At 45.6% G+C, this 21,644-nt stretch overlaps 1 protein-coding gene across 1 annotated transcript in view; it reads right to left on the bottom strand.

Annotated features, from left to right (window-relative positions):
* LOC135913825 (uncharacterized) overlaps nt 1-21,644 on the bottom strand; it is a 76,432-nt gene that overhangs the window by 22,924 nt on the left and 31,864 nt on the right. The window contains exon 5 of the mRNA XM_065446515.1: nt 14,660-14,761. Coding sequence (XP_065302587.1) covers nt 14,660-14,761 — 102 coding nt within the window. The remainder of the gene's footprint in view (nt 1-14,659; nt 14,762-21,644) is intronic.

Genomic DNA, 21,644 nt, shown 5'->3' with positions numbered 1-21,644 from the left:
GGGAAACGATCTACGCCAGCCAAACGTCGTGATCGGCACGGGCAGAGAGATAGACAGATAGTAATCTAAAGAAAGGAACGGCGCTTGATTCTGCAACCCGCGTGGGAGCACGGCGAAGCGTCGTCAGGGGAGAGGGAGTCGGGGCCGCAACGCGCCTGGCACCGGTCGGCGCACAGCAAGGCTCAATGCGCGCATGGCGCGCCACCTGTCGGGGCAGCGCTATAAATTGAGAGGAGGGGGTCTTCTGTGTTTGCCGCAAGATGGCTCTGCGTGTGCGGTAAGCGCAGAAGGAATGTAGCGGAAACGTACTTCGCTACTCGTGTAAATGCGACTTCTGTAAGTTACATGCTCATAATTACCGATATACACCGCAGTATACCTTTCTACGGCACGTTTTTAAGGCAACACCGCGTTCACGAGAAACGCGTTTGTACCGCTTTGAAGCATCGAACTCGTGGCTGAGTGTGGTCACCCACTGTATCTTTGCGAAACTGCGTGGTTTGCTTTGCCACGCGCCATGCCAAAACCCGATGCACTTATCCCAGTTTATGGCACTACCTGTTTTTTCACAATAAGTTTTCGCCAGAGTTACCACTTCGCTGACACTGTCATAGTCATCGCAAAACACTGCTAGATCGTCTGCATAGGAAAGCACTTTCACCTCACTTTGCTGTAATTTGAAACCTCTTATTTTCTCGTTCTCTTTAATGGCTAAGCAAAAAGGCTCCAGGTATATTGCGAAAAGCAATGACGAAATTGGGCACCCCTGTTTCAGAGATGAGCAGACATTGACGCTTCTCGTGAGACAGACGGCGAGGGAACACAGACGGCGAGGGAACAAGCGCTGGCATGGCAAGGGCGCAATCTCTCAATGTTCGCGCGCTCCACTGTGTGCAACATTTTTCTGGTTGCAAAAATATGGTACATACTACAAGTGCTATTCATGTCGCGAGCGAATGTACAAAAACTGCATCGAGTGTTTGCTGTGTTCATTTGGAACTCAACCTGGGAAGGCTGCAGCCGCTCTAATCTGTTCAGATCAGTTCGCAGCGGTGGTCTTGGACTATCACACCTATTTGTACGCCAGATTGTATCGCGGTTTATGTTCTTGCGGAACCACAGTGATCCATTTTTGCGCACCATGACACAAGTGCGATTAGGTAATCCGTTACCTGACTTCCTTGTTTCGTTTTCGACTGTTCACTCCCCTCCAGTGAAAGGTTTCCTTCAGGAAGTAGTGCTATCTTTCCGTGTGCTTAGTGTTCGATTCTCGCTAGAATATTTAAGTTCCGTCAAAAGAAAGAAATTGTACCATGATATGATAGACTCATTAATGCCAGTTCCAATGTATAGGTTAGCATACTATGGAGGTTCAGGCGATGATGTACTCAAAAGGGTCAAAAGAATGCCTGTGAAACCATCGGTAAAATCATTCTTCTTCAAACTCCACACAAATACCTTGCCTGTAAATACTTGGCTGGCCGACAAGGGAATATATGTGCCGTGGACTACCGATTGTATAAAGTGTAAAAAACCAGAGACTGTCGATCACGTCTTCATTGATTGTTGGGATCCCTTTTTTCATTGGGACATCTTACAACGAACATTGAAGAAAGCTTTACCAATAACCCCACGTGGTATCAGATACTTAGACACAGGCAATAACGATATTCCATATGACCTTATTATGCTGCTGAGCCTCCATAGCATATGGTCCACAAGAATGTCGGTATGTCATGCGGATGTGAATGCCCATTCTGTACGAGAAAACTTTATTGAAAGTGTCGTCTACATGCGTGAAGTGTACAACGCCCAGAAAGAACCGCCCGATTGGTTGCCACTGTTCGATGAGTTGGCGAAATTCAAGCGATATTAATTTCAGAGGGTCAGCATAAGCTAAGCTGATTCTCTTTTAACAATGTATTCGCATGGCATTTCTGTGACGAGGAAATAAAGAAAAAAAAAACTCGTGGCTGAGTGGTAGCGTCTCCGTCTCACACTCCGGAGACCCTGGTTCGATTCCCACCCAGCCTATCTTGGAAGTTGCTTTTTATTTATGAAGTGCCTGCCATGATTTATCGCTCACGGTCAACGCCGCAGACGCCGACACCCGACACCGACGCTGACGACACCGGCTTTTCTGCGACACGAGCTCCTTAACGCTCTCGCGTTAAAACAGGCCCCGAGCACTCTCAAATTCTAGCGATCGCCACAAAGGCCGAATAATCAATCGCGGTGCGTTCCAGCATAAGCGCGTAAGTGTAGCTACTGTGATTTGGTCGCAGACTTTAATTCGTATTTTTTTCTGCTAGGGGCGCTCGGCACGGCTCCATCTTTGATCTTTAAATGTACGCATTATAACCGTCCAACATAGTTAACGTGTAACTTTCTGCAATATAAACAGACAATTGTTTTTATTAAACTTACGTTATATTGAATCCTGTGCTTTATTACTTGAACAAAGGTTTCAGACCTCACTGACGTGTGATAAGCAGCAGCCCACTGTTATCGATTGCAGTCCGTGCGGTTTATCGATTCAAATTGTACGGCGGTCACGCAGGTTCATCTTAATTACCGACAATAATATCACAGCAAGATGTGGACGTGCTAAGCAAGGTACGCTGCAGTGACCATAGGATAGTAAGAACTCGAATTAGCCTAGACCTGAGGAGGGAACGGAGGAAACTGGTACACAAGAAGCCGATCAATGAGTTAGCGGTAAGAGGGAAAATAGAGGAATTCCAGATCAAGCTACAGAACAGGTATTCGGCTTTAACTCAGGAGGAGGACCTCAGTGTGGAAGCAATGAACGACAATCTTGTGGGCATCATTAAGGAGTGTGCAATGGAAATCGGTGGTAACTCCGTCAGGCAGGATACCAGTAAACTATCGCAGGAGACGAAAGATCTGATCAAGAAACGCCATTGTATGAAGGCCTCTAACCCTACAGCAAGAATAGAACTGTCAGAACTTTCGAAGTAAATCAACAAGCGTAAGACAGCTGACATAAGGAAGTATAATATGGACCGAATTGAACATGCTCTCAGGAACGGAGGAAGCCTAAAAGCAGTGAAGAAGAAACTAGGAATTGGCAAGAAACAGAGGTATGCGTCAAGAGACAAAGCCGGCAATATCATCACGAATATGGATGAGATAGTTCGAGTGGCTGAGGAGTTCTATAGAGATTTATACAGTACCAGTGGCACCCACGACGATAATGGAAGAGAAAATAGTCTAGAGGAATTCGAAATCCCACAGGTAACGCCGGAAGAAGTAAAGAAAGCCTTGGGAGATATGCAAAGGGGGAAGGCAGCTGGGGAGGATCAGGTAACAGCAGATTTGTTGAAGGATGGTGGGCAGATTGTTCTAGAGAAACTGGCCACACTGTATACGCAATGCCTCATGACTTCGAGCGTACCGAAATCTTGGAAGAACGCTAACGTTATCCTAATCCACAAGAAAGGGGTGCCAAAGACTTGAAAGATTACAGACCGATCAGCTTACTGTCCATTGCCTATAGTATTTACTAAGGTAATCGCAAATAGAATCAGGAACACCTTATACTTCTGTCAAGCAAAGGACCAGGCAGGATTCCGTAAAAGCTACTCAACAATAGACGATGTTCACACAATCAATCAGGTGATAGAGAAATGTGCGGAATATAACCAACCCTTATATATAGCTTTCATTGATTACGAGAAAGCGTTTGATTCTGTCGAAACCTCAGCAGTCATGGGTGCATTACGGAATCAGGGTGTAGACGAGCCGTATGTAAAAATACTGAAAGATATCTATACCGGCTCCACAGCCACCGTAGTCCTCCATAAAGAACGCAACAAAATCATAATAAAGAAAGGCGTCAGGCAGGGAGATACGATCTCTCCAATGCTATTCACAGCGTGTTTACAGGAGGTATTCAGAGACCTGGATTGGGAAGAATTGGGGATAAAAGGTAATGGAAAATACCTTAGTAACTTTCGATTCGCTGATGATATTGCCTTGCTTAGTAACACAGGGGACCAATTGCAATGCATGCTCACTGACCTGGAGAGGCAAAGCAGAAGAGTGGGTCTAAAAATAATCTGCAGAGAACTAAAGTAATGTTTAACAGTCTCGGAAGAGAACAGCAATTTAAAATAGGTAGCGAGGTACTGGAAGTGGTAAGGGAATACATCTACTTAGGGCAGGTGGTGATGGCGGACCCGGATCATGAGACTTAAATAATCAGAAGAATAACAATGGGCTGGGGTGCGTTTGGCAGGCATTCTCAGATCATGAACAGCAGGTTGCCATTATCCCTCAAAAGAAAAGTGTCTAGCTCTGTCTTACCAGTACTCACCTACGGGGAAGAACCCTTGAGGCTTACGAAATGGTTTCTACTCAAATTGAGGACGACGCAATGAGCTATGGAAAGAAGAATGATGGGTGTAGCGTTAAGGGATAAGAAAAGAGCAGATTAGGTGAGGGAACAAACGCGAGTTAATGACATCTCAGTTGAAATCAACGAAAAGAAATGGGCATGCGCAGGACATGTAATGAGGAGGGAAGATAACCGATGGTCATTAAGGGTTGCGGACTGGATTCCACGGGAAGGGAAGCGTAGCAAGGGGCGGCTGAAAGTTAGGTGGGCGGATGAGATTAAGAAGTTTGCAGGGATGACATGGCCACAATTAGTATATAACCGGGGTTGTTGTAGAAGTATGGGAGAGGTCTTTTGCCCTGCAGTAGGCATAACCAGGCTGATGATGATCATGAATATCACAGGCAGCTTATGCATCCGACATTCGTGTTTAAAGAGTGATCGTGTTTAAAGAGTGAATTTTATCAGCTGCGGCGTTTCACTGTCGTAATGGGTACATACGCGGCTTCCATCGTCAGTGGTCTGCCGCGTCTAGCCGCGTAATGACGAGTTGCTTGAAGAAAGTGCTAGCTAGCGTGAAAACTCGATGCTGGAACCGAGCACACTCTGTATGAAAACTACCCCAGAAAGCGGATTAAACTTACAGCTTCTGTGTGTGTGCACCGGTGAATTAGAAAAACCCTGCTTCGCATTTCTAACTTTCAATTTCATCGGGTGCAAGGCGGGTAAAATTGATTGCTGTAGTGATTTTTTTAAAGTGCGAAGTCATAATAAAGTTGTTGCTCTTCAAGGGCAATTCAAACAAGGCTCTTGTTATCTTGCCATGTTGCTAAAATTCCTAACACGGAGCACAGTGTAAAAAATGAATACTTTTGGCTGTGTCTGCGTGAATGATGCACTGCAATAAATTCGCAGGAAATTAGTGCAAGTGTACTTTTGGTGATACAGTTAGATTAATATAATTTGATACATAATAAAATTACTGTGTTTATAACCTACTAGCTGGCACAAATTTTAATCGATGCTTCACAAAGCACAGCCCGCACAAGAACACCATTGAAAGAAATGGACACTCAAAACAGTGTTGTGTGTGTGTGTGTGTGTGCGTGTGCGTGTGTGTGTGTGTGTGTGTGTGTGTGTGTGTGTGTGTGTGTGTGTGTGTGTGTGTGTGTGTGTGTGTGTGTGTGTGTGTTTTCTGTCATGGAGGGTTTTGGCACTGTTCTTAGTCATACATGAATCACAAACTCACCCGCGCTTCCACCATAGTAACTGAGGCTTTCTTCTTTTGCCTGAAGCCTCCAAGATGCTGCTCATATTTGATCACCACTTTGGACTCTATTGTCTCTGGACGTACACGTCACCAGGGAATGTGTCACCACAGAGGCAGAATCGTCGCCAGGTATGTTTCTGAACACTTCAACTAGAACTGTGATTTGTTCATTTATTGGACAAACTTTTGTTTCACCATTCTTTGTTTGCACGTTTTTCAGGACTTCATGATTTCTCTTATCAGGAAGAAGGACAAAATAGAGATTATTGGTTTGCAAGCTTCCCACGCCAAGCCATAAGAAGCTCAACGGACACCATAATGACAACAGGTCCTTTTGAACTACGTGCCTCACCATGAAATGTTTGCAAGTTTCCCAGATAGAGGGCTGTGAGCCCTATCAGGAAAGCCACAGTCTACAGTTTTGTATCGTACCGAGCGGGAATGCTAAAATTTGACATATAAGCTTGCTTGATTTTAAGGGCGTTTTATGACAATCGGAGAAGTAACAAGTTGAGTCCCAACTTGTTTCTTTTTTCGTCATGTAGCAAGCTCCTACTTGGTAATGCACAAATTCTGTCATTTGCTATTTGAAAATCAAATTGACGGGCATTACCAACAAGTATCAAACGCTCCTTCATAGCGGTAATTTGTTACATGAAACTGCAAAAAATTTTAAAGCCTTTAAAACCACTCAGTGCAATTTTGAGGAAATGATGCTTCAAGTATCACATGCTCCTTCATAGCGTTAATTTGTTACATGAAACTGCAAATAATTTTAAAGCCTTCAAAACCACTCAGTGCAATTTTGAGGAAATGGTGCTTCATGTTCACTGAAACTCTGGCAGTCACTCTACATTATTATTCTATTTTTACTTAATACGCTCAGGGCCGTATGCCATTAAAGAGAGGAGTCGTTACAAAGCAGTAGAGTAAAACAAACAAACAAGAGCAGTGAGTTTTGGTAATACAATGATTCTCCTGAATATACAATATGAGCTAATGTATTGCAAAAAAGTTTGTTATGGGTGATGGCTACGATATTTGATAGAAGGTGGTTCCATTCCCGAGATGTACGGGGTATAAAAGATTGAAAGAAAGACTTCGTCTAGCAAGAATCAATCCCTGCGTTACTGCGATGATCGGTGCAGTTTTAAATGTACTTGAGGCCGTGGTATGAAGTCGTCGTGAAGTGTGATGACGAAAAATTTTATGGAACTGCGAAACGTGCCGACTAGCTAGGGGAATAAGTGCTGGTTAGCTTCATTAAGGTTATACTCGTGGTACAGTTATTATTAGAAATAATGGTACGAGCAGAGTTATATTATACTAGTTCAAGTGAAGTAGTAAGACTAATGCGACTGGGAGCCCATATTGCAGATGCATATTCAAGTTTTGAGCGTATTAGCGTCTTGTAAAGGTGTAGCTTTAAAGTAGACAGCGCTTTAGAAAAGTTACACTACAAGTACCCGAGCAGGTGAATTGCATTGTTAATGACATACTCTATATTGGTCCTATTTAATTTATTTGTAATGTGTACACCAATATAGTTATAGGACATGATGAAATCTAAGGGAGCATTCTTAAGATGGTAAGTGACAGCGTTAGAATTAGATCTGGATATTGCATTTTTCGTTTCCAAAAATCAGTAACTAGGCTAGCCCTGCACCGTAAGAAATGGCTAAAACAGGCAACTTCACACAACTGGCCTACTCCACACTTCTCAAATATGACGAACCAATAAAATCAATTTTTCGTTCTCTTCAAGCAGCAGATGCCATACCTGAGGACAGTGTGTTCACAAAAAGTTTTCGAAATATACTCGAAGTTTGGCTTAACATTCAGCCAATGAACAGTTGACGAGCAAGGGAAGCCTCAGCGTGGGAACTTATCTTCGTCACCACCCGCACAAATGTGTTTGATTTTTGAAACGTTGGCTACAGACTCAGGCTTCCCTTGCTCACCTCTATTACTCAACTGACGTGTTCATCTGCATGTAACCCTTTTGCGTTGTTTGAACCCGCAAACCAATATGTTTTTTCAACACGAAACCATAAATAGCATTTTACAAGGATCCGTGAGCATTAATTGGGCATAATTATGTTTATTTAGTGTCCTTGTTTACACAAAATATTGGCAGCGGTAATTGTAAGCACTGTCGTCGCCATAACGTTCCTCGCCTTCCTACGAGTACTCCACTTGTGATAAAGCCTTTACTGCTGCAGCTGAACACTAAATGTGCAGTAGAAATATGAAGAACACACTATATGTGATCTAAAATTTAGCATAACGTTTTTTTTTTCCTCTAGACTTCGTGCCTATCGCCAATGTGTTATGAAAACAATGCGACATTGCATCTCGAACTTACCTTACTGACAGTACATGTTTGCTGAGCACTTCTTATGCTTCTTTTTTTAAATCTAGCTGACATTGTCGAAGGCAGACAACATATGTATAGTATGGAACACGTCAAACAGCACTGTATGCAACACAAGTACTAGTGTAGGCGAGCACAATATCATTGCCCTTGCTTTAGCGGCACGCCAAACACGATGAGAAAACTTTGCTCGAATCGAGCTTTCAATTCCGTTAAAAAGATATGTGTTAAATAGATCTGCGTTTCTGTGTGTTGTAAACTCAGTTACTGACAGCGTTAGCTCCACCTGACCTGTTTGAAAATTGCGGTCATGTACTGCTTCATCCACCCGCCGTGGTTGCTTAGTGGCCATGGTCTTAGGCTGCATAACGCGAGGTCGCGGGATCGAATCCCGGCCATGGTGGCCGCATTTCGATGGGGCGAAATGCGAAAACACCCATGTACTTAGATTTAGGTGCACGTTAAAGAACCCCAGGTGGTCGAAATTTCCGGAGTCCTCCACTACGGCGTGCCTCATAACCAGAAAGTGATTTTGGCATGTAAAACCCCATTTTCTTTACTGCTTCATTCACGATTGGCAATAAACGATGCAAGCTTACTTCTCTGACGTGTTTTTTGCCAGTTGAGGCCTCTCGGTCACCTGGCGACATAATAAAGTTATCGATAGTCATTTTTGAGTATCGTTCACACGAACGATACTCAAAAAGGATACTCCGAAAGGGGTAGCAAAACACCCAAAACCAGCGAGCGAGCAGCACAACGAACCTCTCAGCCGCTATGGTAGCGACCATATTGCTCGCTACGTAATGATGATAATAATAGCTCCAGCGCCATCTCTCGGTCGCACACTTTTGTTCGCAACGCCACTGCTACTCTTGACTTGACAAGATATACACACAAGAAATACTGACAAGAAATACTTGACAAGATATATAACTGGTCTTTAAAAAATTCTCTCTAGTTGAACTGCTCCAAGACAAAAGCGGTCCTCTTTAGAGCGAAGTCTACGCCTTGTGATCTCACCCAATGCCTCACACTCAATGACACAAAAATAGAACTTTCCGCTACAGCAAAAACATTGGGTGTTATCTTCCATGAATTGATGCTATGGGACCACCACACCGATTACTTACGAAATAAACTTAGTAAGGCGTTAGGTATGTTGCGCAGATGTCAGAGGCTACTACCAATACCACAGAAACTTTTGGTTTATAATGCACTATTTGCTTCTCACCTGCGCTATTGTAACCTGGTCTGGTCAAATAGTACTAAGAAATCATTAGGAAATTTAGTTTCAGTTCAAAAGAATGCCTTACGTGCTATTTCAGACTTACCTTACAATGGACATACGCGTGACATATTCCGGAAGTTCAAGATTTTACGTGTAGACCGCCTTTATGAGTATCAACTTATGTGTTCTTTTAAACGTGACATAATCAAGGGTACTAATCATATCATAAACATCGCGAACTTGCAGCGTAATCCTTCTTTTCGCCTAAATCGATATACGGAACACTGGGAAGTCCCGCGCCCTCGGACTAACTATGGCCTTCAAGCACTCTCTTACTGTCTTCCCTCTGCACTTAACAAATATAGTCTAAATGATGTAAACGTACGCCATACATCCAAGAGCACATTACTGCAAAAATTTCTGTGAATAATTAACTTTTTGGTTTGTCGGTTGAAAAGTATTTCCTTGCTATTTCGAAGTTGTCATTTCTGTTTTTCATGCATACATGTATGCGTATGTGCATGTGTGTATGTATTATATATATGTATAAATGTGTGTATATATATGCGTCTGTGAATATCTATATATTGACCTTGCCACAAGAATGTACTATGAATATCTTGCCATGTTGCTGCCTGTTGTTCATGGGGTGGTAGGACTAGTCAAGCTGCCGTTATGCAGCTTTTATCCTGCCATCCCTACCACGTTGTATATATCAGTGTACTTATGTGGTAAAAATAAACTTCTTCTTCTTCTTCTTCTTCTTCTTCTTATTTCCGTTGCACTGTGGAAGGTACAGTTTCCCTTCTCAATGTTTATATAGGTGTTCTGTGGAAAAACAACGAAGATTGGCCACGGAACAGTCCAACGCAGAAAAAAAAAAGTTACTTTTCGCGTTCGCCACCAGGCCCCACGCGTCAGCGCTCGTGATTAGACAAAAAGCGGCCGCAGCGGTGCACGCAGGTTCACACTTCTCAACACCCTTCACACAAGTTCCCGTCGAAGCCGCCACAGCGCATATCGCAACAGAGGCACCTCGCGACTACATTCGCATATCGCCGGTGCACAAGGAAGAAGCGCGGAAACATGCACACTTTCAATGTCGGGGGGACGCGCATGTGCGCAGGCGTCGGTCTCGACACCAGGGGTGCGCCGCTAGAAGGGTAGGAGGGTCGTTTCCCACGCGCTCAACGCGCTCGTGCACTCCGCAATATCTTATGGGCAAGAGCACGCACTTTTTGGCTTAGCGGAAACGAAGCCGGTCCCTCTTCCTCCGCCTTCCCTCCCCATGGCCGCCATATATGTCACGCGAGATTAGGGGCGCTATTCTGGACACAACGCCATTTTCTTCGATGCGTGACGTAGGCTCGACGCAAACAAAATGGCGTTGGTGGCCCCGTTTTGCTTACGTAACGTGACGCCAACTTGACGTTTCGCCTAAGAAACTGTTATGAAGGCACTGAATATAGCGTTATCGGTAAAGCAAAACAGTTTTCCTCCGCAGTAAAAATAAAGCAGCTATCTCAAAGCGTATGATTATTCCGTCGAAAACGCTTCTCGCTTCCGTCGTCTGCTGCATACAAGCCGTCGTCTGCTGCAATAACTAGGATGCGTGTCCCCGGAAAATGGAATGAGTCATCGCATGTTGGCGCCAACTCGCTTGTTTTCTTGCTTGAGACAACCTACGCGACCTACCAGTGGCGATGCGCGCACGTTCTAGGCAACGTTATCGCTATCTCGTGAAACGCAAGTGACTCAGCCCGACTCGGCTGGCTGAGAAACGGCCGAATATCACCGATAGCGCTGCGCGCGCCAGAGATATCCACTAGAGCGACGCAAGCGCCGGCGCTGCCATCTCTTGTTCATTTCGCTGGTTACTAGCACCGCAGGAGGAAACTTCAAGGCGCCGTCTTCCGTACATTTCTTTTTATAAATAAGAAAGAGGCCGTTGTCATAACTTCTGATTGTGCGAAAAGGCATTAATCTTGATTACAATGCAAATGCAGCAGAGAAACGTGGACAACATTGCCGAAATTTTGCTATGTTCAACAAATATTATTTCGTATAAACGCGTTCTTTTAAAAAATCATGGCCCCAAACACAAATGCCAACACCACCCGAGAGCAATGCAAATACTATGAGCACGCGTTATGAAGAAAAGATTTTCGTGGCGCCAAACGACGAGGAAAATGTGGCGATCCGCATTCCTCTCGGCGGACATTGCATATGGCTGCTCATTGGCATAATTCGCGCGGCTCGTCGCAGCAAAGATTATGGCGAAGAATCTCAGCAATGGCGGCCCAGCGCAACGTCACGCATCGTCACAATGACGTTAACGAAGCAGCCCTTCCTGTGACGCTCCTCACGAGATATTCCTTCAGCCAATCAGCAAGCTCGCATGGTGCATATCTTGGATCGCCACCACATATTCGCGCAATTGCAGGTGCATTGCACTGGCTTCTGCACGCTACCACTCACATTCTTTTTGAAGCGCTAACATCGCAATATAGCTGCCAAGGACCAAAAAAAAATGTATTAGTCCATAAAATTTGCAGCTCCGCGTCACGTTTCGTCATCCTGATGAAAACGCAAAATTACATTTCGCAAAACTTCCGTTTCCCGGCACAAATTTCAAGGCACGTGAGCTCTCCACAGCCAATCACAGTGTAAACATAGCGGATAATGGCGGCCGTGTAGCCGCCATGCGTGTCGAGAATAGCACGCCAGGCCGCGACAGCCACAACCATTGGAGGCGCTATTCTGGACATTCTGCCATTTTCTTCAGTGCGTGACGTAGGCGGGACGCAAGCAAAATGGCGCTGGTGGCCCAGTTTTGCTTACGTAACGTGACGCTAACTTGACGTTTCGCCTAAGAAACTGAAATGAAGGCACTGAACGTAGCGTTATCAGTAAAGCAGAACAGTTTTCCTCCGCAGTAAAAATAAAGCAGCTATCTCAAAGCATATGATTATTCGGTCGAAAACGCTTCTCGCTTCCGTCGTCTGCTGCGTGCAAGACGTCGTCTGCTTCAATAGCTAGGATGCGTGTCCCCGGAAAATGGAATGAGTCATCGCATGTTGGCGCCAACTCGCTTGTTTTCTTGCTTGAGACAACATACGCGACTTACCAGTGGTGATGCGCGCACGTTCTAGGCGACGTTATCGCTATCTCGTGAAACGCAAGGGGCTCAGCCTGACTCGGCTGGCTGAGAAACGGCCGAATATCACCGATAGCGCTGCGCGCGCCAGAGATATCCACTAGCGCGACATAAGCGCCGGCGCTGCCATCTCTTGTTCATTTCGCTGGTTCTCGCACTGCGGGAGGAAACCTCAAGGCGCCGCCTTGCGTACATTTTATTTTATAAATTAGAAAGAGCCCGTTGTCATAACTTTCGATTGTGTAAAAAGGCATTAATCTTGATTACAATACAAACGCAGCAGTGAAAAGTGAACAACATTGACGAAAGTTTGCTACGTTCAACCAATATTATTTCGTATAAACGCGTTCTTTTAAAAAATGATGGCCCCAAACACAAATGCCAACACCACCCGAGAGCGATGCAAATACTATGAGCACGCGTTATGAACAAAAGATTTTCGTGGCGCCAAACGACGGGAAAATGTGGCGATGCGCATTCCTCTCGGCTTCCATTGCATATGGCTGCTCATTAGCATAATTCGCTCGGCTCGTCGCAGCAACAATTATGGCGGAAAATCTCAGCAATGGCGGCCTAGCGCAACGTCACGCATCGTCAAATTGACGCTTACGAAACAGCCCTTCCTGTGACGCACCTCACGAGATATTCCTTCAGCCAATCAGCAAGCTGGCATGACACACACTGATTATGCATGCTTCGACCAAACAAAAGAAAAATAGTTATCTCTGATTCGACGCCTTTTCGTCATTATCCCTCGGTCAAGAGTTTTCGGGCTGCACACACTTCACCTGCCTGTCACGCGACGTCACAAAACCGCAAAAACTCACTGCGTCAAAGTGACGTGTACGCTTTAAAGATGCATTAATATGCCGAACAAAAATGAATTTTCTTTTGAATAGCCGCAGGCGGCCCCGTCCCGAAAGTAATAAAAGATGGCTGCCGTGGATCGCTCAGGCACTGGCTAATCGCACCTGCCGGAGAGCATGCGTTTATTTGCGTGTAATAAAACTTCTTGCGTGGCCGTGTAACGTTTTCGAGCACTTTCGGCTCGTTTACGACCTCATTCTGCCAATTCTTGTTTGCTGAGGATCCGTTTTAGCGCCATTCTTGAGCTTTGGTTACATGCCGCCGCAATTTTCAACTAGCCACCGGAAGATAAATAAGGGAAAGCGGACAAATCGCAGACGCCGGCACCACCCTCTTCATCCGGTTAACAATTTTCAGTGCAGTGGCTCGGCTCTATTGAATCCCTCTCCACTGGCCCTGGCCTCTTGTCAGCCAATTAGATAAGACAAGCCTCTCAGTGTAGGCAATGTTATTCGTTTTTCAAGCAAACAAAAGTGACCTCCTGTGAACGAGGAGAGCGTTTGATTGGTCTGTTGAGACAACCCCGCGGGTGACCTCCCGATGCTTGCGTCGGTGGTTGCTCAAATTTGACGTCAAGAGATTACAATAAAAACATATTGGAATAGTTTTACGTTATAGGGCAAAAACACGTCTTGGTAAATGTCGTCACGAAAATGCGGCAGCAGGGAATGCACGAAGAGGGACAAGCACAACCTACTTGATCAACATTGCGGGCTTTTTACAAAATGGGCTCATAATGTTGCCTATAAATGGCACACCTAAGAACGCGAACTAGTTGATGGGAATGTTCGAAAAAAAATATTGGAGGCAAACTTTATTGTAGCCATTAGATAATTGTCACAAGTGACAGAAATGGAATGCATGTGTAGTATTCTCACTTCTAGAACAGCATGAGAACGTTCCCGAAACTGCAGAGGGCAACTCCTTAGAGAAAATGCAAATTAACACAACACTCACAATGAAAAATAGAAAGCTAACATGTGCAGTAACCAAATCTGCTTTTGACACCAATGCTCTCAGTAAAACTTATCGCGGTCATAGTTTCAGCTCTAAAGAACACTCTAAAAATAAATAGGAGAGCACTAATATAGCTGTGACACAGCGCAGTGTAGTAGGCCTGAAAAAGGCCCCCTGATATGTTGGAAAGCCTTCTTCATATATGTTGCAAACATATATGGGTATATAGGCTCTATTTCTGCATCTTTCAGTTACTAAGCAGCCGAGCCAGCACCGTTCATTAAACTCGCATGTGAGAAAATAATGTTGAGCAGCATTCCGGGCAAGTTGGTAACCCATTACTCAAATGACATTGCCCAACAATAGCAATAGGTGTGTCGTCTTCTCTGACGTCCCTGTCGCCTTTTGTTGCGCAATATCATTTGAGTGAGAAAATAACTTACCCGAAGAAAACGGACGAACACGTCAACGCATGATGCGGCCCATATAATGGCAGTGGTGAAAGCATTCCAAAATATGAAACTTCTGATGATTTCGTGGAGCGCCTGAAAAAGGTATAATAAGCAAACCCGCTATTTTTTGACAAAGTTGGTAAATACCAAGTGTTCAATCAAGTACTTCGAACTATTTGTTGCTGCAAGCGGTAAATACAATCGTGACTTCTAGGTAAGTAGCTTTGTTCGAAAGAAAAATTATATATTGAGTCGTATTATTTCCCCCCAATGTTCGCCCCCCCCCGTGTTCTCACTCGAGAAGAGCCACTTTCAACAATATCTCGTAAGAAATATTCCCCCAATTCACTTTTCTCCAGCAGCGTTGGCATAGTCGGTTGCTGAGGCATACCTTACGCAACTTCAAGCTTCAGGAACTGTGTTAGCTTTGTATTGTGAAGATGATACGTTACGATGTTTGAGTTCTCAAGGCTCATTTTGATGTTGAAAAGATATGAAAACACTGATTATTTCCTCACTTGGGTAAATAAGAGGCGCGGCGGACTATAGAGTTGCTAGCTTGCGCTGAGTACGTGGCACCAGCGCATCCGACGTTAATTTCTGTAACTCAGTGGTATGCGTCCGCTGCGTTTTGTTATGAAAATATCGGCCTATAAGTTGTCTCCTGCCTAAAACTACATGCGTAGCCACTGCATAACAAGCGGAAACATGCAGAGTTCGTGATGAAAATCATGAACCTGAGAGCACTGCACACAGTATGAATCATCCGTGCTCCATAGCAAATGCTCCGACTGCTAAGATCAATTTAGAGATTGTTTCATACGTGAAATAATACGCGATGAAATCTTATGATATGTTTTCAGGGCGGAAGCTGCACCAATTCTAGGTCCGCTTAGTTTGCAGGAGCACTTTTCAAATATTTAAGTGATGTCCACGCATGCTGCGTTGTGTAGGACACGTTGAGAACACTTTACAAAGTGAATATGCTTACGCAAGACACAGCCTTTCGTAAACGCCCAAATATTATATCCAAAAACATTAAAGTAGTTTCGAATAGATTCCAGGAAGGTAATCCCACTTGCAAGCGCAAGTATCACAGTGTTCTCGTCAGCTCTTTAAGATGCGCTGTGCATATATCAGCGCCGGCTCGTCTATTTATTTCTCTTTTTACTTTAGCTAAAAAAACACAACAGGTGTGCGAGCGTGTATGCGTGTTTTCTGAAGAAATTAGAGATAGCATGGAGCACGTAGGCCAACTCGGCATTATTAAGTTGTTTATCTGAAGACGCGGACGTCACTTGCGTGACAAATCGCAACGTCCACGATGCTAATTTTTTTTTTCAATTAATATACAGTGAAAGCTCGTTAATTCGAACTTCAATATTTCGAATTTATGGATAATTCGAATTGTACGATTTGGTCCGGCAAAGCTCCACAGAAGTCTATGTATAAAAAAGTCCGTCAATTCGAACGCCAGACGGTTCCCTCACGGATAATTCGAACTACGCTCGCCTGGCACACGGCCAGAGAAACGCGCCTACTGCCTACACACAAGGCTATATTGCCTCCGAAACGGAGTGAACGGCGAGAGAAGGCAAAATCGGCAAAAAATCTAACCGACGCGGGGTCAGCCAGAAGGCAGCGGCGGCTGCCGCCTCCCCGTTCTACGTAACCTCCGAGATTTCTTGGCCGTTGCGAATCTCGGAAGCTTTGCAAATCTTGTACAGCTGCTAATGTTGTGCGGAGATGGCAGTGCAAGCTCCAAAACACAGCGAATCAAGTACGTCGCAGCTGCGCTTGCAATCAAGAACCAAGGAATCAGGGCTTTGGCCACCTTCACATGTTCAGCGTCTTTGTCTCGGCAGTCTTCATCGGTTGTGCACCTCTGTTTTCAGCGTAGGAGGTATCTGCCGTCGCGATTCATTGTGATGGCGTTAAGCCTCGGCTAACGTTCGTTTCGGTGGACATCGGTGGTGTGGCACTGTTGGACCCAGAGCTTCGACTTGAAGATGGCGTGTGCCGCGGGCACACGCCATCATTTTCTGACACGTCAAATTTCTGACATGCCCTACTGCTTCCAAATCGCAGTGTACTGTTGCCCTCCTTCACTTTCGTTAGTTCGAAATTTCGTTAATTCGAACTGAAGCGGCTTCCCCTTGCGGTTCGAATTAACGAGCTTTTACTGTATTATTATGCAATTCAACGCACACATTCGAATTGCGCAATCGAACCGAAATGGCAGTGAAGTCACGTCTGCTTAGCTGAAACAGTAAGACTAGCACGACTTTCGAGACAAAAATTATTACCTCCAGATGTCTAGCGAGTATTTCAAAACGTAATTGGCAACTCTTTTTCATTACCTACCTCAGCATTCGCGCTTTTTTTTTCATAAATGCAGCTGGAGAGGCGGAACAGTGCCATATGTAACCCACCAGTTTTTTTTTTATCTGTTAGGAACAAAACAGAAGAGGTGGTATACCGAGACAACTTGGGGCGCCATGGAACCTTGGATATTTTATACTAATTCTTATTGCTTACAATAGTGTGCATTCTATTCATACGGGCATAATATAAGGGCACCCATAAGTATAAAACATTAAGACTAAGGAGGGCTCGACTTCACTGGTAGCTGAACTATGCAGCAAGTTGTCCAACAAATGGTAATACCAGTCGTCCATAAGAAAGCCTGAAATTGAGAGTCCGACCAACCGATCATCGTCCTCAGACGTTGTTTCCCTTTTCCGTGCATTTTTTCTAGTGCAGTCCGTCTCTTTACCCTATATATGAAAATAATAAACTAAGCAAGCCTTTATTGCAATCCACGGGCACAGCCCCACTTTATATTTCTCAAAAGGAGCATTAACCTGATATATACGACTCTAAATTTTCGGGTTAAATGAAGGCCCTGCACCTCTAACTTTTTGAACAATATTGACAAGCATATGCTAGAGAGCCCTTAGCAGGGTGATATTGACGCGAAATAAGTTTGTACGTGATGACACGGGACCCTTAAGAGGAAGCTTTAGCTCGGGCCCAACTCCGACGCGGCCTATTCAAATACATGTAAAACTCAAAAACGTTTTCATGAGATAACTCCTGGACCGATTTTAATGAAATTTGTTACATTTGAAAGAGAAAGTTAAATTCTAGTGACCGCTGCAAGCGGAATTTCGATTTAAGGCTTGAATTTTCTTAAAATGATTTTCAAATATGTGACCGTTTGAAAAAGATAGAAGCACGAAGTTTACAAATTCATAGCTCTGCATCAAGAACTGATATCGCGGATCTGTGAACGGCATCCATCAGATCATTCAAAGCGGACAAATTCAATATGTCATATTCCATCTTACATGAATTTGTTACGTTGTTTACAAGGGTTTTGCACAAGTTATATTTCCCTATTATAATTTTTTTTTATATTCATGTGTAACATATCAATTTTGTCCGCTTTAGATGTAATATTGGATGCAACTCACAGAATTGTAGTATCGTTTTTCGTTGTTGAGTTAGAGTTGTAAACTTCATAGTTTCGTATTTTGAAAATTTTTCATTTTTGCCAATTTTTCATAAAAGATTGACGACCAAACTAAAAATTCGAAACCAACAGTCACTAGAATTTAAGTTTTTCTTTTAAATGCAACAAACGTCATAAAATTTGGTGCAGTTGTTACTGAGAAAAACTATTTCTCCTTTTACATGTATTTAGATAGGAGCACCCGAGCTAAAGCTTCCTCTTAGGCGAGAACGACGAAGTTCGTGGTTGCGCGCGCGCTCTCCGAGGACCCGCCATCGCTAAAGGCAGACGTTTTTTTGCCAATCTGTCGGTGGTGCGCTGTTTTAGCTATAATATCTGGGTGACATTTTTGGTGGACGTGTGGGGTACGGTCGCTGTTAAGATCTCCGGAGCATACCCCAGACCTAAGCCTGGCGAGTAGTTCAGCCGAGCTTACCCCTGTGCACGTACGTGCCAGCCGACGTCTCCAGGGACTCCAGCCACAGCGTGGTCTGCTGCCCGAACGAACTAGAATAACGAACCAACCACCTCCTGCCACTCCTGCAGCATCGCACGTTGTCGTCAATCATATCCAGACGCCGAATCTGTTCCACAGAAGTGCTTCAGAGGACGCCGACGACTGGCTCGACCATTTTTGACCGGGTTGCCAACCTCAACGACTGGAACCACGAGCGTAACCTACGCTACGTGTAATTCGTTCTTGAGGATTCCGCGAAAACATGGTTTGAGAACCACAAGGCGACGCTGACGTCATGGGAAAAATTTCGTAGGCAGTTCCTCAATGCCTTCGCCAGGGCGGACAGGAAGGAGAGGGTGGAGTTAGCGTTGGAGGCGAGAATTCAAGGCCCGAATGAGCGAGTGACGGCGTACGTAGAAGACATGAATCGGCTTTTCAGACGTGCGGACCCTTCTATGACTGAAACAAAGAAGGTGCACCATCTCATGCGCGGCGTCAAAGAGGAAATCTTTGCTGGCCTCATTCGAAATCCGCCGACCACACTTGCAGAGTTCCATGACGAAGCCACTACTATAGAAAAGGCACTTCAACAGCGGGCCAGGCAAAACAACCGCGACGCCATGATTTCAAGGGAGCTCTCTGCCGTTACCCTCGGTAAGGACGTTAGCGCCTTGCGAGAACTCATCAGGGCTGTCGTCAAGGAGGAACTGCAGAAGATGCAGACGACCACTGCCCCTGTGGGGCAACTTTCCATTGCGGAAATGGTGCGCGCTGAAGTACCACATGCCGTCCATATTCCTGGACAGTACGAGGCACCACAGCAGGGACCGCACGCCGAAATGAGTTACGCTGAAGCAGTACGCCGTCCGCCACCCTCAAGTGCGTGCAGCATGGTACACACCACTCAACAAATGGACGTAAGCTTCAGGCCGCCTCGCAGCCCACTGCACATCGCCGAAGCAAGGACGAGGAAGTGCGACGTCTGGCGCACCACAGACTACAAGCCCCTTTGTTTTCATTGTGGCGAAGCCGGACATATCTACAGAATGTGTCCTTATCATCATGTGGGGCTCCGTGGATTCTCGCCGAATGCACCTCGTCCACGACCTGGTGAGCGGCCGCCGGAAATAGAGAGTTTCGTCGCAAATCGTCGCAATGTTGATCAGCGATGGCCGGAGCCCCGTTCGTCGTCTCCTGCTCGTTACAGGTCTCCATCACCAAGCCAATCCTTTACTCGCGGCGCTCTGAGACGCCGCTCGCCTAGCCCGGCGGGTCGGGAAAACTGAGTTCAGCGACCTCCGGAGGTGAGGCCGCTGACGACGACCGTACGCAAGATCCTCGACTACGACGACAACGACGAAAGCAGAACGACGCACCCGTACAGACGGAGTCAAACACCTTACGAGAGGTAGTAACGTCGAACATTCCCGTCACCATAGACGACGAAGAAATAACGGCGTTAATCGACACTGGAGCGGACACCTCAGTTATGAGCATGGATCTTGCCTGCAAGCTCAAGAAAGTTCCTACCGAGTGGACTGGGTCGCAGATTCGCACTGCAGCAGGCCATCTGTGAACCCCGGTAGGAAGATGCACAGCGTGAGTGAGCATTCGTGGGTTTACGTACCTCGGAGATTTCGTTAACCTCCCAAGCTGTTCGAGGGACCTAATTCTTGGAATGGACTTTCTGCAGGCTAATGGAGCTGTGATTAGCTTACAAAAGTCACGGGTAACGTTTTCGACGGCGCAGGCCTTAGCAGGGAGCAGCACTGACGACACGTATGTCAACGCCTTGAGGATTGTTGACGAGAACATCTCGGTGCCTCCAAGGAGCAGCATAGCGACCCTCGTCACCTGCGGCGCATTCGATGGCTATGAGGGTATTGCCGAGGCAAATATCCCGCTGCTGCTCGAAAGACACATCTGCATCGCCCGGAGCCTTGTTCCAATACAGCATAAGTACTCGCAAGTTTTGTTGACAAACTTCAGCCATGAGTATCAGCACGTCCCTCAAGGTACAGCTTTGGCATTCCTGAACGACATTGCTGATTTCTCCGACATCGGCACGTTACAAGTAACTTCACCGGATGCAACAACACACGCCAGCCTGAATACCCGCGTCCACATTAATGCTGACTTAGCAGATGTACAGAAGGATCAGATGCTGGGCCTACTGACAGAATTCTCCGGCTGTTTTTCCCCGGTATCCAAAGTCCAGCGCACTTCGGTTACGCAACACCGGATCGTTACAGAGGAGTCGGCGTGGCCTATTGGTCAGCATCCGTATCGCGTGTCACCTATGGAGCGGGAGGCTATTAAGCGTCAAGTTCAAGAAATGTTAAATGGTGACGTCATCCAGCCGTCGACAAGTCCGTGGGCATCACCTGTCGTACTAGTAAAAAAGAAAGACAACACACTCCGTTTCTGCGTTGACTACAGACGGCTTAACCGAGTCACCAAACGCGACGTTTATCCCCTGCCACGGATCGATGACGCTTTGGACGTTCTGCGTCATGCTCAGTTCATTACTTCGTTAGACCTAAAGTCAGGCTACTGGCAAATCGAAGTGGACGAGCGTGACCGTGCAAAAACCGCCTTCGTGACTCCCGATGGGCTGTATGAATTTAAAGTGCTGCCTTTCGGTCTCTGTTCCGCTCCTGCTACGTTCCAACGAATGATGCACACTGTACTCGTTGGATTAAAGTGGCAGACGTGCCTAGTGTACCTTGACGACGTTTCCAGCCCGTTCGATGAACAACTCACCCGGCTACGAAGTGTCCTTACCGCAATACGCAAGGCCAACCTCACCATCAAGCCTGAAAAATGTTACTTTGGCTCCTAGGAACTCAAGTTTCTAGGCCAAGTGATCAGCTCCCAAGGGGTACGACCTGACCCAGAAAAACTCGCTGCCGATGCCGAGTTTCCTCGTCCTAAAAACAAAAAGGATGTTCAGCGGTTCCTGGGCCTCTGCGCTTCCTACCGTCGTTTTGTAGAAGGCTTCTCAA

This window comes from Dermacentor albipictus, chromosome 5, assembly GCF_038994185.2.
Source record: "Dermacentor albipictus isolate Rhodes 1998 colony chromosome 5, USDA_Dalb.pri_finalv2, whole genome shotgun sequence".
NCBI classification, from domain to species: Eukaryota; Metazoa; Arthropoda; class Arachnida; order Ixodida; family Ixodidae; genus Dermacentor; species Dermacentor albipictus.
Note: the sequence above shows the minus strand (reverse complement) of the source record. Positions and strands in the feature narration are given on the sequence as shown.